The 16,869-nt window shown below is 38.1% G+C and overlaps 2 protein-coding genes across 3 annotated transcripts; both read left to right on the plus strand.

Annotated features, from left to right (window-relative positions):
* The first annotated feature begins 330 nt into the window (after positions 1-330).
* c1qtnf2 (C1q and TNF related 2) lies at positions 331-4,837 on the plus strand. Its single transcript, XM_051649245.1, has 3 exons — positions 331-466; positions 750-1,012; positions 2,405-4,837. Exons 1-3 carry the CDS (start codon positions 447-449, stop codon positions 3,037-3,039), a joined length of 918 nt encoding a protein of 305 aa, XP_051505205.1. The 5' UTR covers positions 331-446; the 3' UTR covers positions 3,040-4,837.
* A 791-nt stretch (positions 4,838-5,628) lies between these two features.
* nocta (nocturnin a) lies at positions 5,629-15,969 on the plus strand. 2 transcript variants are annotated; one of them, XM_051649242.1, is made up of 3 exons: positions 5,629-6,133; positions 12,550-12,810; positions 14,633-15,969. In XM_051649242.1, exons 1-3 carry the CDS (start codon positions 5,929-5,931, stop codon positions 15,523-15,525), a joined length of 1,359 nt encoding a protein of 452 aa, XP_051505202.1. In that variant the 5' UTR covers positions 5,629-5,928; the 3' UTR covers positions 15,526-15,969. The 2 variants fall into 2 exon arrangements, with proteins under 2 accessions (XP_051505202.1, XP_051505203.1); XM_051649243.1 differs by lacking the exon at positions 5,629-6,133 and adding an exon at positions 6,910-7,140.
* The last annotated feature ends 900 nt before the right edge of the window (positions 15,970-16,869 follow it).

The raw sequence follows: 16,869 nt of genomic DNA on the forward strand, positions 1-16,869 counted from the left end.
ATTCCAAGGTATTTAAATGGAATCTGACCATGAAAATAAGTGGTTTAAACACTCATATAAATCTGAACATGGCTAGGTTTGGTTTGGTTTGCTTTTGGCTCAACAAACATGATCAATGTCAAATTCCAATTCCTTTGCAAGTACTATTGTAGAGAGTATTTGATGCAAACAAACACATTTTTATACATATTGCTTTGCAGTAGCTTTTAGATTACTTTGTAAATAGTTTTATTGATTTGTGAGTTGTACAAACTATGGTATAGCAGTATGACAAGTTTTAAGTTGAATCCCCTCCCCCAGTGTTTTCAATTACATCATGTGTGAGCTATCTGGCAGAGTGCGTCAGTATTAAAACTGGGTGGATGCTTACAAAGTTGTGAGAAGGACATGTAGGATACAAATCCATTTTGTCTTTGTGATAAAGGCAGCTGGATCTTTGCATTGCAATGCAAATATCATTCCTCTGGTGAGGGCTTTTGCCAATGCATGCTTTATTAGTTTAGCTATTCCTTCATAACAATTTAGATATGTACTGTCGATGCAGATGCTCTAATTTAATTGTGTTGTTTGGTCACTTAATTTACATTTACTAGCTAAAAACACTTTTAAAGGTTCATTAACAGGTCAAGTTACGACCTGCACTACAATGCATGTGACTAGATTTAAGGTGCATTGCATTCTGTATTTGAAATCCATGGAAATTCCCCACAACAAAAATTTGGCCTCACCCTCATCTGCTCTGTTTGCAGGCACAGCTGCATCATGTATCATTTAGCGTTGGTTGTTTGCCTGCTGTCTCTCTTCTCTGTGCTGACTGTAGACTCCTCAAACAAGAAGGGACGCAACTTCACCATCCATTCATCTCAGCTCAGCTGCAGCTTGCCAGGCCCTCAGGGCCCTCCAGGGAGTCCAGGTGCTTCAGGTCCCTGTGGCAAGGTAGGCAAGATGGGCATGCCAGGTATCGATGGTGAGGATGGCAAGGATGGTGATAGGGGAGAGAAGGGAGAGAAAGGTAACATATTTGCAGATCAGTTGTAATAAATATATTAAAAAGTATTTACACCGATGAGCCAAAATATTATGATCATCTTCCTAATATGTTGTTGGTCCTTCACGTGCTGCCAAAATAGTGCTAACCCACCAGGACATGGACTCTATAAGACCCCTGAAGGTGTTCTGTGGTATCTGGCACTAAGACATTAGCAGTAGATCTTTCAAGTCCTGTAAGTTGGATCGGGCTTGTTGGTCCAGCACGTCCCACAGATGCTCAATCGGATTGAGATCTGGGGAATTTGGAGGCCAGCGCAACACCTTGAACTCTTCATCCTGTTACTCAGACCATTCCCGAACAATGTGTGCAGTGTGGCAGGGTGTATTATCCTGCTGAAAGAGGACACTGCCATCAGGGAATACCATTGCCATGAAGGGGTGTACCTGGTCTGCAACAATGTTTAGGTAGGTGGCATATGTCAAATTGACATCCACATGAATGGCCAGACCCAGGGTTTCCCAGCAGAACATTGGCCAGAGCATCACACTCCCTCCAGCAGCTTGTCGTCTTCCCACAGTGCATCCTGGTGCCATCACTTCCCCAGGTAAACGCTGCGCACATACCTGGCCGTCCATGTGATGTAAAAGAAAACGGGACTCATCGGACCCGGCAACCTTCTTTCACTGCTCCAAGGTCTAGTTCTGATGCTTGCGTGCCCATTGTAGGTGCTTCCAATGGTGGACAGGGGTCATCATGGGCACTCTGACCGGTCTGCGGCTACGCAGCCCCATATGCAGCAGGGTGCAATGCACTGTGTGTTGTGACACATTCCTCCCGTAATCATCATTAAAATTTTCTGTGACTGGTGCCACAGAAGACCTTCTGTCGGTTTGGACTAGACTGGATAGCCTTCGTTGCCCTTGCGCATCGATGAGCCTTGGGCGCCCAACACCCTGTCGCCGGGTTTGTGGTTTGTCCCTCCTCGGACCACTGTCAGTAGGTACTCACCACTGCTGACCGGGAGCACTCCACAAGCCTTGCTGTTTCAGAGATGCTCTGACCCAGTCATCTGACCATAACAATTTGGACCTTGTCAAAGTCGCTCAAGTCTTTACTCCTGCCCATTTCTCCTGAATTCAGCACATTGAATATGAGAACTGATTGTCTGCTTACCATCTAATCTACCAAGACATTGACATGTGGCCTTGTTAGGAGATGATCAACGTTATTCGCTTCACCTGTGAGTGGTCAGAATATTTTGGCTCATCGGTGTATATAGCCCTTTACCCAGTGTCAAGGTCACTTTACAGAGTTATTAAATTTATAATCACAAAGACTAAATAATAATAATATATGTGAATACAAGATCAAGTTTATTTTCACCTCTAACACATTTTTATTCTCAAATGTCAGGTGAACAGGGTCGTCCTGGGAATCCTGGTAAACATGGACTAAAAGGGCGCCCAGGACTTGTTGGGAAGTCAGGGCCAAGGGGCCTGAAGGGGGTGCGAGGGGCACCTGGTATGTCTGGAGCTAAGGGGATAAAAGGGGAAATGGGCGATGGTGGGGAGACCGGTGCCCCTGGAGGCTGTGATTGTGGAAAAGAGGCACGATCGGCTTTCTCAGTAGCAGTAACCAAGAGCTATCCCAAGGAGCGCATGCCCATCCGCTTTAACCGCATTTTAATGAATGAGGGTGAGCACTACAATGCCACTACTGGCAAGTTTAACTGTGCGATCCCTGGTGTGTATTACTTCACATATGACATCACATTGGCTAACAAGCATCTGGCAATCGGGCTTGTCCACAACGGCCAGTATAAGATCAGAACATTTGATGCCAACACAGGGAACCATGACGTGGCCTCGGGTTCAACAGTACTTCGACTAGAGAAAGGAGATCAGGTCTGGCTTCAGATCTTCTATTCTGAACAAAATGGACTATTCTTTGATCCATTCTGGACTGACAGTCTTTTCACAGGATTTCTCATTTATGCTGATCAGGTTGCCCTAAATGCGGTGGATGTGACCAATTCTGGATCTTCCTGATCAGTTTATTTGTTTCACACACAAAAAGAAATAAATATTTTAGCCTTTTTCTTTTTCTTTCTAAGATATAAGCATTTAAATTTTCATAACAAAATTCCATCAGATTGAACTGTGTAATGTTTAACTAAATTAATAAAATGAATAAAACTTAGAATATTTAGGCTTTTTTAATTTTATTTTATTAAAGAGTTATTAATTCAATTTGATGGAATTTTGTTATGAAATTGTAATGCATAAATCATAATATATATATATATATAATTTTTTTTTTTTTTTTTTTTTTTTTTTTTTTGAGTGCATAAACAGTCTTTTCCTTTATAACCCAGTGTTTCCAGCAGTTTTGGGAAAGCTACTATGAAACTGTAGCTTACCAAGCTACACTGCAAATCCTAATAAGTTAGCAAAACTCAAAAAATGTGAGGCTTTCAAAAAATCAGTTCTTTCAAATCTTTTAATTTAATAAACACCCAAGTTTAAGTTGACTTGACATATGAAGCTAACTCGTACATTTTATTTTCACTTAATTTTAAATTGACTCTTTGACTGAACTTAAATTACCATGTAATCTCCACTTAAAATCTCCAAGAGAAGAATCTTACTTGCTAGAACTAGCTAATACAGTGAATGCTAGCATGCTAAGTGCATGCTGAGTGGAAACACTAAGCTTTGATTAACATAGCAGTGAGTTAAAAAATATTGCTTTGAACAATCTTAAATATAAAACTGTCTCAACTCTATTATTCACCATAATGGAAACCCCCAAAAACTTTAACCCAACAGAAACTCTTCTAAAAAAAAAACACACAACAAACCATTAAACACTAACAAATCTCCCCCATTACATTCAGCTTGCACAAAGACACTTTACATAACACTTATTTACCCTCCCTGTCAAGTGTCATGCAAAGCATACTGGGAAATAGAAATCCCAGTAAAGTTCCTGTAAATTAAAAAAGTAAAGTTAATTAAATTCAAAACAATAAAGTGTTTTAGGTTACTTGTGTTAGTTTTTGTGAACTCAAAAGAAAGAGAAAGTTCTAAATACTCATCAAGATTTAATTCATTTGAACTAATTTGAATGATCTAACTTTCCCCTACTCAAAACAATTAATTATTTTGAGCATTATGGTTTACAGTGTACACAACTTCAAATAAACTACAGTCAATTAAGCTACTCTTTTAAAAAAGTAGAAAGCTACACTACAGGCTATTAAGAAAAAGTAGTTAACTACACAGACTATTTAAAGAATAAATATTTTTGGATATCTAACAATGGGGAATAGTTCTGATTGCAGAATTCAATAATATCATCTGATAATGATGATATTAATATATTATTAAAGTAATTTATCTATAATAATATAGTGATATCAACCTGCAAGTCACTATTTTTATTTTTACATTTGAATTATTTTCACATAAATACAAGACCTAGAGCCACGTCATCATCTACATTGTTTTTGCATTATTATTATTTTATCTTAGAAAAAGACTATGAATCATTATGTCACTCCATTAATAACAAGAAGGAATTTAAAAGCAATTTGTGGTTTAGACTTGTTATTTATTAGCCCCTTGCAGGAGACTGCAGTTTTTTTGGCATATTTGAAGATGGTATTGTGATCAGATCAACTGAAGTGTTTCAGAGGACAGCAGTAGTTCAGTCAAATCTGACAATACTAACCTCAACTGTGTAGTTCAGTTGTCTATAATACTGCAGTTGATCCCTGTCAGCAACTGTGTTGAGTGAATACTTATATGTCAGTTTCAACATTACCCCTAATTAAACATTATAATCTGACACATTTGAAGATAGTCATTGTTTTTTCTATTTCTTCTTGTTTATGTAGGCTACTCTATACATCTAATCTTGCATTCAGTTCAGGTTCAAAGGTTATGACCTTGTCTCCTTGGAACATGCTTGACTCCAGAGATTTGTCAAACTCTCCTTTCTAAGCATATTTAGTCAAAAACACAGCACAACATGCTGATTTTAACATTTCAGTCAATAGATGACTGAAACTACTGTTCAAATAAATAGAAGAGTTCTGTCTCTTCTTGAAGCATTTAAGGTGACTCAGGTGATCAGCGGTTATGTAAAGACATTAGGTCTATGGGTCAGCATGCAGCAATCTGTTTCTCATGTCCCTCTGTTAAGACAATCTGTCAATGGACGCAAAAGTGTGTATCAATTCTGCAAAAAAATGTTTTTAAACAAATGTACGATAGGCGTTCCCTTTGCAATTCTGTAAAATGTATCTTTAAAGGTAGGTTATGGCCCTTTAGGTTATTTATTCCATGTACTCCTTGCTATGACGAGCCGAACAGTTTATCTGTAACAAATATGGAATGTGTGCTGGTTTCAGCTATGAAACTTGTACTATATACGTCAATGATTATGAAATATGTGTGTCTTCCTTACGTCTTAGCGCCTTCTCCGCTGATTGGATCAGCTCCAAGCCCCTCCCATTGTACCGCTGACAAAAAGCACAGGTTGTTCCCCCTGACAGTCGGGCTAAGCCATTCACTGCCCTATAGGGGTCAATCGCGCTACAACTATAGCTATTTCGAATTATTCTCGACGAAGTTTTAAATCTGTTAGAAACATTTAACATTTAAATTGAAATCGTAACATTACATACATAAAAATACCTTAATATGTTACGTAATTTTCATACTATTAGAAAAGTCATTTTGCTCGATTCCCCTACTCAGTGGTTGAGTATGCGTCACTCTGGGAAATGACGAAACATCTACCGGCTTTTTTCCATACAGAGAAAAAACACGAAACGTGTGTCATATAATGGCCATATGGCTGTTTTAACCATAGTTTGGCTTCATTGAGTCGGTTTAAACTACGGTTCGTGGGACAGTCAGCCGAAGAGTAACATGTATCCGGCCCGGCGTTGTTCTTCGCTGCTTCACCGGGAATTGACCGCTCTCTGTCTGTCATCACTGGGGACACATCCGAACAAATCCGGTTCACCAAAGAAAAGCAGTCTTCAGACTTCACGACACTGCCACTCCAACTGTGTTCACCATCCTCCTCCGCCGAGTTCAAACTCAAAACCTGTTCTGCTCGGTTCTGTAAAAGGTAATTTATGATCAGGGTTGGGAGGGTTACTTTTGAAATGTATCCACTACAGATTACAGAATACATGCTGTAAAATGTAATTTGTAACCTATTTCATTAGATTACTCAAGGTCAGTAACGTATTCTAAATACTTTGGATTACTTCTTCAGCACTGGTAGATTTTTTCACTTGTTTTGACAATAAAAACTCTGCCAGTACAGTAAGACAAAATACACATGTTAAAAATACATTCTCTGAAAAACATAAATATATTATAAAGTGTTGTTTCTAAAACAAGATCAATCTAATTGATCTTGTTTTAAGGATTTTTAGATATTTTTACAGGAAAACAACACAAAAATTATCAAGAATATGATTTTTGCCCTAATATCAAAGGTCTTACTAGAAAAAAAGAAATTATGATCCAAAGTGAATTTTCTTGATAAATAAATGTGATCGTGCCTGGTAACGTGTGCATGTAAAATGGCTAGAAATAGCATTTTAACTTAGCGTAAAGCTGACAATTTACACAAGGTTTATTTCTATTTCTTCTGCTCCAAACTTTCTTCAAACTTACTTCTCTGTCTGCTCGTATGAATGTAACGCATCATAAGAAAGTGTTTTACCACTGCTCAAATGCACTTTGGATCACATAATTTATATATATAAATGTTTCCATCTGAAAGGACTAAATATCAAATGAAACAAATGACAATAAAATGCAAAGTAATCTCTTCAGTAATCAAAATACTTTTTGAATGTAACTGTATTCTAATTACAAATGATTTAAATTGTAACTGTAGTGGAATACAGTTACTTATATTTTGCATTTTAAATACGTAATCCCTTTACATGTATTCTGTTACTCCCCAACCCTGCTTATGATTCATAAAGATCACCTAGGGGCTGTTCACAATTAACGCGTTGTTGTAGCTATAACTATGTGTCTCAAACTCCTGTTGAGCTGTCTACCTTGACAGCATTTGTGGGCAGCTGACCATCTACTATTCCCCAAAATACGATCTAGGTATGCATAGTTTTAGGGTTCATGTGATACAGTGTGTGAGATAATTGATTATAACTTCAGAATTTAAAGAATGTATTTATGAACATATAACTTTCTTACTCTGGCCACATGCTGATAACAGATGACTCATGTACAGTAGGTGTGGGAGAGTGATGTATCAGACATCTTGTGAGGTGTGGAAACACTGCAATTTCCCATATCAGATTTACATTTAGTCATTTAGCAGACGCTTTTATCCAAACCGACTTACAAATGAGGAACATGACAAGCAATTTGTCATACAAACTTCAACAATATCTGCAGGATTGCACTGCCAAGTTCCCATAGTAGCTAAAGAAGCTTGCGGAGTAGTCCCCATATGAACAGGCATTGTCTCAGGCTTTACATAAAAATATCTTGAGTTAGATATGTTATTGAATTGAATTAGTGTTCAAATCTATTCTTTGTGATTTATGGAGCTTGCAGCATAACATTTTAAGGACACATGTGAATGGAAGTGCCTGTAATCATCTACCAGCACATGGTCTTTTAACCAAAATTGTTTTTATTGTTTGAAAAAAAAAAAAAAAATATCACAGCATTGTGCACTAAGGGATAATACTCCCCTGCAGAAAAGCCCATTATGAGAATACTCCCCTACAGAAAAGCCCCTTGCAGGACTGCTCTTGTGTAAAGGACTTGACCTGGATCTCATAGGACAAGGGCAGGAAACCGTGACGTTATATATACTATTGACTAAATAAGCAAATAAGAGCTGAGCAGTTATTAACAGTGCATGACTGGACTAATATGTTGATGACATTAAAGGGATAGTTCACCCAAAAATGAAAATTCTCTCGTCATTTACTCGTCCTCATGCCATCCGAGATGTGTATGACTTTCTTTCTTCTGCAGAACACAAACAAAGATTTTTAGAAGAATATTTCAGCTCTGTTGGTCCATACAGTACAGGTGAATGGTGACCAGAACTTTGAGCTCCAAAAGCACATAAAGGCAGCATAAAAGTAATCCATACGACTCCAGTGGTTAAATCCATAGATATCTGTACGTAGATACCTTATTAGCAGCTGTTTCTATGGACCGCGATATGTCGGCACGTCTGCCATATTGAATAGGTCAAGAGCCATCTATCAACATATGAATGTAAATTGACAGATACGGTCTGCAAAAGTCTGTTGTCTTTTCCAGCCAACATTCAGATTGTCAGATTTTCCGTAAACACTGGGCAATATATTTGATGATATAAAAAATCCTGACTTCACTTCTAAAACATGTTGGGGTTTTTTCATAACTGCAAATAAAGTCCTTTACAAATGAATATATCATGGCAAACATTCTGAAAATTAGCACCCAGTCAGTCAATTCATTACATAATGAACTCTTTCCCAAAAAAAAAAAAAAAAAAAAAGCAGTTTATGCAGTGGTCTGAGGCTTCTTCTCCATTCACTTACAATACATTCAAACAGCTCTCCTTGTTGAACGTTCCAAGATGGCCACCGTATCCGAACCAGCCGAATGAGGCATCTACATACAGTATGTATATCTATGGTTTAATCCATGTCTTCTGAAGCTATATGAAAGGTGTGGGTGAGAACAAACCAAAATATAACTCCTTTATCACTATAAATCATGATATCTGCAGTCTCCTTGGCGATCATGAGCTTGATTACACTTCCTATAGTGCCATCTAGCGCTCTGAGCATGCGTCAAGCACTAGGAAGTGTAATCGAGCTTGAAATCATGATCGTGCTTAGAGACTGCAATGGCGAGATGTACAGTGAAAAAGGAGTTATATTTTGGTCTGTTCTTACCCAAAACAATCTGAGTTGCTTCAGAAGACATTGATTAATCCACTGGAGTCATATGGATTACTTTTATGCTGACTTTATCTGCTTTTTGGAGCTTCAAAGTTCTGGTCACCATTCACTTGCAGAGATATTCTTCTAAAAATCTTCATTTGTGTTCAGCAGAAGAGAAAAGTAATACATATCTTAGATGGCATACGGGTGAGTAAATGAGAGAATTTTAATTTTTTTGGGGGGGGTGAATTATCCCTTTAAATTTCCAAAGAAAGTTCAGAATGATTTTTCCAGAGGCACTATACATGAAAAATCTATACTATGGTCCTAGTTAATTATATAAACAAATATTCTGGGGGCAAAGGTCAAACTTTAAGAATCAGTCTTTGGAAAAACCCATATTGATCTATCTCCAGTCTGAATATTGAAGGGGTCACGAAGTCTATTGTGGTTTTATGATCCCACTAAATGTCATTTAGGGATTTTTTTCAAGTTATAGATGGTGTGCTTCATTTTCACAGCTAATAGCATTGTAAGAGGATTACATTTGTATTAATAAAGGGAGAATGCCCTTTTATTTGGTCACTAATTGCCACTTGCTATAGTTTTAACAAGCCTAATGTGTTACATCACCACATCGTAAAGAACCATGGTCATATACATGCAGGTCACTATGCTTGACAGGCAAATATGAACTCTATGCTTACATAACAGGTCAAATGAGATGTTAAATGAGCTTGGGCAGAGAGCTCAGTTATGTGTAATACAAGTCCATTGAGTGTCTAATGAGCCATAATCCTCTCCTCTCTTGTTTATAACTCTTACTAAATCATCTTTTAAATACATTTTTTATTGGAGGGGTTTGAAATATTAGTGACAAATGAGCTTATTGAATTACATTCCAGAGTAAGGAAGCACACTGTCCTCCTCAGTCCATGGATTAAATTAAGGCTGAACTGTTCTCTTCACCCACGTGCGTGTCCGTGTATGTGTGCACATGTATGCACAGGCATGCATCGTGTCCCTCTCGTGATTTTCAAATGAGTCATTGTTCAGAGACACTGATTCATTCAGGAACCCCTTTATGTACGAACACACACACACACTGTCACATCCGCAGCCCCCCAGAATCTTCGCATATGTCATCTGAATGGGTGGATGCTAGCGTTCTCTGTCTCTGTCAACTTATGCTGTGCACTAACCCTCTGACTGGACACTGGATCACCACTGGATTAGTCCTGGACTCCCTTAAAGTCATAGAGAAAAGGATTGTGTCTTATTTCACCTGCGTCAGACAAACAAAGAAAAGGAGCTATTAGGAGGTTTGTTAAAGAAATATGTGTTAAAGTGAAATATGTCATTTTTACAAAATAACGACCCCAGCATGAACCAGGGTGTCTTGCATCATCCTGAAGGGGTTTATTTTGCATAAGGTTTGTTATGGTCAAATAAACCCCTCTCCGCTTCATGTTGGGGTTATTATTTTGCAATAATGAGCGGCTGACTGGACATTATCCTGCTTTTTACATTAATTAGTAAATAAATGGACATGAAATATAAGGGACCGCAGAGTGATACGAGAAATGTGTAGGAGATTAGTTGCTAGGGACAATAATCAAATAAATAGTTTAGCAGTCATTGTACAAAAATATCTGACCACAGAGTGCAGCAACTGACCAATTGGAATCAAGTATTCTAGAGTGCAGAGAAATGAAATAACTGAACAAAAGAGAATATCTAAATGTTTAAGAAAGGGACTGCATGGGCCATAGACCCTGAATAGTCATTGTTTTACGTTCTTCTACAGTGGATGTGTCAAGAGATAGTCACTGAAAAACAAAAATCAAGGTTAGAAATGTTAAATGTGTAATGAACATATACTCTCACTGAGCACTTTTTAGGTACACCTGTACATCTACTTATTCATGCGATTATCAAATCAGCCAATCATGTGGCAGCAGTACAATGCATAAAATCATGCAGATATGGGTCAGGAGCTTCAGGTAATGTTCACATCAACCATCAGAATGGGGAAAAAATGTGATCTCAGTGATTTGGACCGTGGCATGATTGTTGGTGCCAGACGGGCTGGTTTGAGTATTTCTGTAACTGCTGATCTCCTGGGATTTTCACGCACAACAGTCTCTAGAGTTTACTCAGAATGGTGCCAAAAACAAAAAACATCCAGTGAGTGGCAGTTCTGTGGACAGAAACGCCTTGTTGATGAGAGAGGTCAACAGTGAATGGCCAGACTGATTCCAGCTGACAGAAAGGCTACGGTAACTCAGATAACTACTCTGTACAATTGTGGTGAGAAGAATAACATCTCAGAATGCACAACATGTCGAACCTTGAGGCGAATGAGCTACAATAGAAGAAGACCACATCTGGCACTTTATTAGGACCATAGTGTTCCTATTAAAGTGCTCAGTGAGTGTATTTTTAAGTGACAGTGAGTCTGTGTTTTGGGCTGTGGCGAGTGTCTTTGCGTGATTGATACCAAACAGTTGTTTCCATGGCTGAGGTTAAACCATTGTACATTAACATGATTTATAATTTTGAGATATAAATCGCATCCTAAGCTTTTTCAGTTTTCAGACTGTTAATTATATACTGTCTTAAATGTATTCAAGGCAACAAACACATACAGTCATGTTCATAGGTGATTCATATCTGGTTCCTCCTCTTCTGCAGACTGAAAACAAGCACAGACAGATTCTGAGGTATATGAGGTCATCAGATATTTCTCTGTTAAACATACAATCTAGTGAGCATATCACCAGTATATAGGAAGAAATACTAGAGGTATGACACTGCAGGGAAAGGACTTTTGAGCCCCTCTCATTTAAACACCAAGAATGAGCAATTGTTTTTCATGTTCTCATTGTCATACAGTGTATTAAGTACACATATTTTGTTGTGGTAGGAAATATTGAAAGAAACTTTACACACAGGCATCAGCAAAACATATTATGAACTAGAACAGACATTTATCTGTTCTTTAAAGACCTAACGTGTACTGTCATACTACTATATATATTTTCATACACAGTGTACTGCTGTCTTACTATGTCCATGTGCTGCTGTTTGTTTGGATGAACTTGTGTCGTGTCGTGTCGTCTTGCACATATTTTCTATTTTGGGTAGTTGACATTAAAGATCCTGAAGTGTAATGCAAGCGCATACAGTACTTCATCTAAAACTGCTTTTAAACAACTTTATTTTCTAATTCTTGGTGTAATTACTTATATTTTTATGACCTCATGTTCATTTAGAGACTTCATATAATATTTGTAATTGTACAAATTCATTTGTCACACTGCAGGACTATTTTAGTGAACAGCAAAAAATCTTAAAGTGGTGAAAAACTTGACCAGTTCAAAATCTTGATTTTGAAAATAATGGGTCCATGGACATCTTATGTATCAACTACCAATTTCCTGCCTACACTGGACAGAGAAATGCTATAATTTCAGTACACTAGAGTCATATGTCTATAAAAAAATCTTGAGTCATTCTGAATCAGTTATGTGTTCTGATAACTGCTCTAGAACTATGCCAGTGTGTATATCTTGTTAGTTAAATCTGTGTGTGTATATTGTTTCTGCAGTTTGTCAAATGGGCAGTAGCAGCAGTAGTAGACTCTTCAGTACTCTGGCGCAGACTCTGAGCAGCGCTCCACTGGCAGACCCACTTGTTGATCCTGAAGATTATGAGTATGAGCAGGCCGACCCGGACGAACTCTTGCGTGAATGCAAGGAGGTTTTGAGAAATCGCCCGCCTCGATTGCACCGAGACTTTTTCAGGACCAGAGCCAGCTCGTTACAGAACTCACCCATCCGCATCATGCAGTGGAACATCTTAGCACAAGGTACAGAGTCTGCTTATGTAACCAGTTTTGGAGAACAATGTTGTAGCCTGTTCTTTTTACAGTATTTTGCCAATTTAAAGGTGAAGTGTGTGATTTCTGTGCTACTAGAGGCACCAAAAGGAACTGCAACAGTAATGAATGTTTCTAAAAAGGCCATAGAGCGCAACAATTGGGTTTGAGAACTAAAAATCCCATTCATTTTCTCCATAGACAAATACATTTTTAACATTAACTTATAAAACTTTAAAGACAGACCTACCGTGAGCGCCGAGGTTGTTGATCGATGATATATGCTTCTATTGAAGTCATCAGTCTGTGTTAGTTCAACGTAATTAAAAAAATATTGTGTTTAATAGCAAACTTCCTTGTGAAGAATTACACTACCCATGAATTTGCAAGAGAATGATCCACCAATCAGAGAGTCGCGATGAACAAACCTCAGCAAAAGAGCCCGGCAGTGATCGTCCACTTCCATGACGCACTCTTAAACTGCTTGTAGATGTGTATATATCTAAATATTTTGCAATAAAAGTTCATCTCAATCGACAGCATTTGTGGCACAGAAATTTATTTCAACTTGTCCCTCCTTTCCTTTAAAAAAAGCAAAAAATAGAGGTTACTTACAATGGAAGTGAATGGGGCCAATTTTTGGAGGGTTTAAAAGCAGAAATGGGAAGCGTGTAATTTTAAAGCACTTGAATAAATCTTTCTGTTAAAATGTATTTAAGTTTTACATTTGTTTAAATCATCGTTTTTGCGGGATTGCAGGGTTTACAGTGTTACGTCATCATGGCAATGAAGTTGTAAAATTGAATATAACTTTACACAGAAAAGGTTAATAAGCAGATTTATCACACTAAAATCATGTTAACATGCATATTGTTTATGTCTTGTGGCTATACTTTTAAAACAGTGAGTATTTTAATGTTTACGGATTGGTCACATTCACTCCCATTGTAAGTGCCTCACTGTAAACCAGATCTTTGCTTTTTATTTTTAAAGGAGGGACGAGTCTAAATACATTTTTGTAGTAATCAACATTTATGTTCAACTGCTCAAACAAACTGAGCTACCATGACTGCACATTAAACTGGGATAGGAGAAAGTATTTTAATGTACACACTTCTCTTTTAAAGGTGCTATATGTAATATTTTTACTGTACTAAATCATAAAATGACCATAATATATCATTAGAGAATTAGGAAACATGCTAAGTTGAAATACTGGCTTCTCCGATAACAATGCTATAGCCAGTATATTCTACATTGAAGTTTCCATTCCGGGCCGGAATTTCTGTTTATGTTTTGGCCTGTGTGATCCCGCCCACTGCCCACTCACCAATAGTATTTCGACACAGCCGGGTTTCCAGATTTGAACAAGTTTGCAGGCAAACAACACTGCGTGCTGCAGCCATGGATGCCAGCAAACGAACTGGATCAGAGATAACAGATTCCACCCGATGTAAAAAGCCTCGCCATCCATCTAAAAACCACCATGACCAGAGGTGTAGTAAAACAAGGATAAATACTGGAGATGCCTTTGGAAGATGGAGACAGCTTAAAGCCCAGAAATCCTTTAAAACGGATGCTGAGTTAGCTAACTTGTTTGTCAACATTCTGGCAACCCGTATGGGCTTCGAGTCTGGGGTGGACAACTCTCCAATATTTTGAATTTGGACTGCAGTACCCATTTCAAACTCTTGTTGTCAATCTTACATATAGCATCTTTAACTAATCTTAGAAGACACTGCAATGCTACTGAAATACTACCACATGCTGCTTAAAGTGTGACTTAATCTTCATTTTGCTTGTATTTCTGCAGCTCTTGGTGAGGGTAAGGATGGTTTTGTGCGTTGTCCAATGGAAGCATTAAACTGGTCAGAAAGGAAGTATCTTATACTGGAAGAGATCCTTACCTACAGGCCAGATGTGCTGTGCCTGCAGGAGGTGGACCACTACTTTGACACCTTCCAGCCTGTGTTGGCCAGCATGGGCTACCAGAGCAGCTTCTGCCCTAAGCCTTGCTCCCCCTGCCTGGACGTTCACAACAACAACGGCCCCGACGGCTGCGCTCTGTTCTTCAGCCACCGTCGCTTCCAGCTTCTTCACACCACACACCTCAGACTCTCCGCCATGATGCTCAAGACCAACCAGGTGGCCATCGTGGCGACTCTTCGCTGCAGGCGCACAGACCAAGTCTTCTGCGTGGCAGTGACTCATCTGAAGGCCCGGAGTGGCTGGGAGGCATTTCGTAGTGCACAGGGATCTCATCTCCTCCAGCAACTCTGCAACATCACCTCTCAGTCTTACCCAGAGATGGAACAGGAGGAGGATAGTCGAACTAGGGTTGGGGAAACCGAAGAGGGTATTCCATTGGTGGTATGTGGGGACTTTAATGCAGAGCCAAGCGAGGAAGTCTATAGGCGCTTTATGACGTCTCCTCTGGGGCTGGACAGTGCTTACAAATGTCTGAGTGAAGATGGGACCACAGAGCCACCTTACACCAGTTGGAAGATCCGGCCCAGTGGAGAGAGCTGCTCCACGTTGGACTACATTTGGTACTCAGAAAGGGCGTTCCATGTGGACGCTGTGCTTGGGATACCCAGTGAAGAGCAGATTGGGCCGGACCGGCTTCCTTCTTACCATTACCCCTCTGACCATCTTTCCCTGGTGTGTGACCTTAGCTTCAATCAGCAGCCTCATAGGCTCATGTAGCTGTCAATCATGAGTGCTCTCCAATAGGGTTCCAGAGCAGTTTTGGTCATTCCTAAAACGTTTGTGTGTAGGCTATGTCTGAATGTGAGAATGCATTACATTTGTATTATTGCTCGGAATGTAACTTAACATAAACCTTATTTTTACCTGCTCAAACAGGTCTTAATGCACCTCTGATGGACTGATGATTATTATTTTCCTTGATGGAGATTATTTATGCTCTTATTTTTTGTTATACAGAGGTTGTGCAATATTCTGTAATTTATTAAGTGCTTAATATGACATCTCAGGAAGACGCACATTCTTAATTAAATGGATCCAGAAGTGGAAAGATGTTTATATTTATATTGACTGTACTTTTTTTTTTTTCTTCAAAAACAAAAATGTAATCATCAATATGTTTGCCAATGACCAATAATATAAAAATGTCTGAATATTTTGAAATGGTGTGGTCTCTTTCTTCAATGAAAAGTAAAAGGGTGATTGTCATGAAACCTGTCAAAAAAGTGTTCTGGTCCTATTTTTGTTTTCCAAAAAAATAAATAATAATAATTATATATAATTATGTATATATATACATATATATATATAAATTATATTTTGCATATAGAAATCTCTGCATATAGATTTTTTTTTATGGGCATTAAGATTTTTTTACATTTTGACAATTTTGATGACAATTACACATTTTACCCCAATTCCCACCACATTAAGAAAAGATGGGTATTATGATATTCTCATTACCGCAGCGTGAATATATATATATTTGAAGTATTTATACATCATAGTAGTACTCTCTTGGTACTGCCTTGCTGATTATTCTTGCTGATATTAATTTAGAAAATCCTTGCACAACAGCACCTTTTTTAATATGGTAAAAAAAAAAAAAATACTGTTGCATTAATGAGAATCATCACTGAAAACAATGGGAATAGTACAACTTTTTTTTTCTATTAATTTGGGGTTAAATATGGACATTTTCTTTACAGTTTCGTAAGATATCACACAAATGTGTTCTGGTTTGGAACTAGTTTATGATCAATTCTGACTTTAAAAATGTTTAGTCTTGTTTTTATCTCTATTAAGAGGGGGCCCAGAGCATAAAATTGATTTAAATGGGTATTATACAGATTGAAATGAGGAGAGACAGCTACAGAATGTTACATCATGCTTGGGGAATTATCTATCAGAACTGTGTTATATGCCTATATTTATGTCTTTCATTTATTAGGTTTCATTCAAGATTTATTCATGCCTAATTTGACTGACAGCTTGCATAAAGAATCAAAATATAAGGGAATTTAAAATGTGAGATCCATATTAAAACCATATCGCTCTCCTGTA

This window comes from Myxocyprinus asiaticus, chromosome 22, assembly GCF_019703515.2.
Source record: "Myxocyprinus asiaticus isolate MX2 ecotype Aquarium Trade chromosome 22, UBuf_Myxa_2, whole genome shotgun sequence".
Classification (NCBI taxonomy): Eukaryota; Metazoa; Chordata; class Actinopteri; order Cypriniformes; family Catostomidae; genus Myxocyprinus; species Myxocyprinus asiaticus.

Coding starts and splice junctions, on each gene's coding strand:
- c1qtnf2 (XM_051649245.1), top strand. CDS start 447: ATGCAAATATCATTCCTCTG. Junction 467..749: donor ATGCAAATATCATTCCTCTG/GTGAGGGCTTTT, acceptor CTCTGTTTGCAG/GCACAGCTGCATCATGTATC. Junction 1,013..2,404: donor GGGAGAGAAGGGAGAGAAAG/GTAACATATTTG, acceptor CTCAAATGTCAG/GTGAACAGGGTCGTCCTGGG.
- nocta (XM_051649242.1), top strand. CDS start 5,929: ATGTATCCGGCCCGGCGTTGTTCTTCGCTGCTTCACCGGGAATTGACC. Junction 6,134..12,549: donor TCTGCTCGGTTCTGTAAAAG/GTAATTTATGAT, acceptor TTGTTTCTGCAG/TTTGTCAAATGGGCAGTAGC. Junction 12,811..14,632: donor GTGGAACATCTTAGCACAAG/GTACAGAGTCTG, acceptor GTATTTCTGCAG/CTCTTGGTGAGGGTAAGGAT.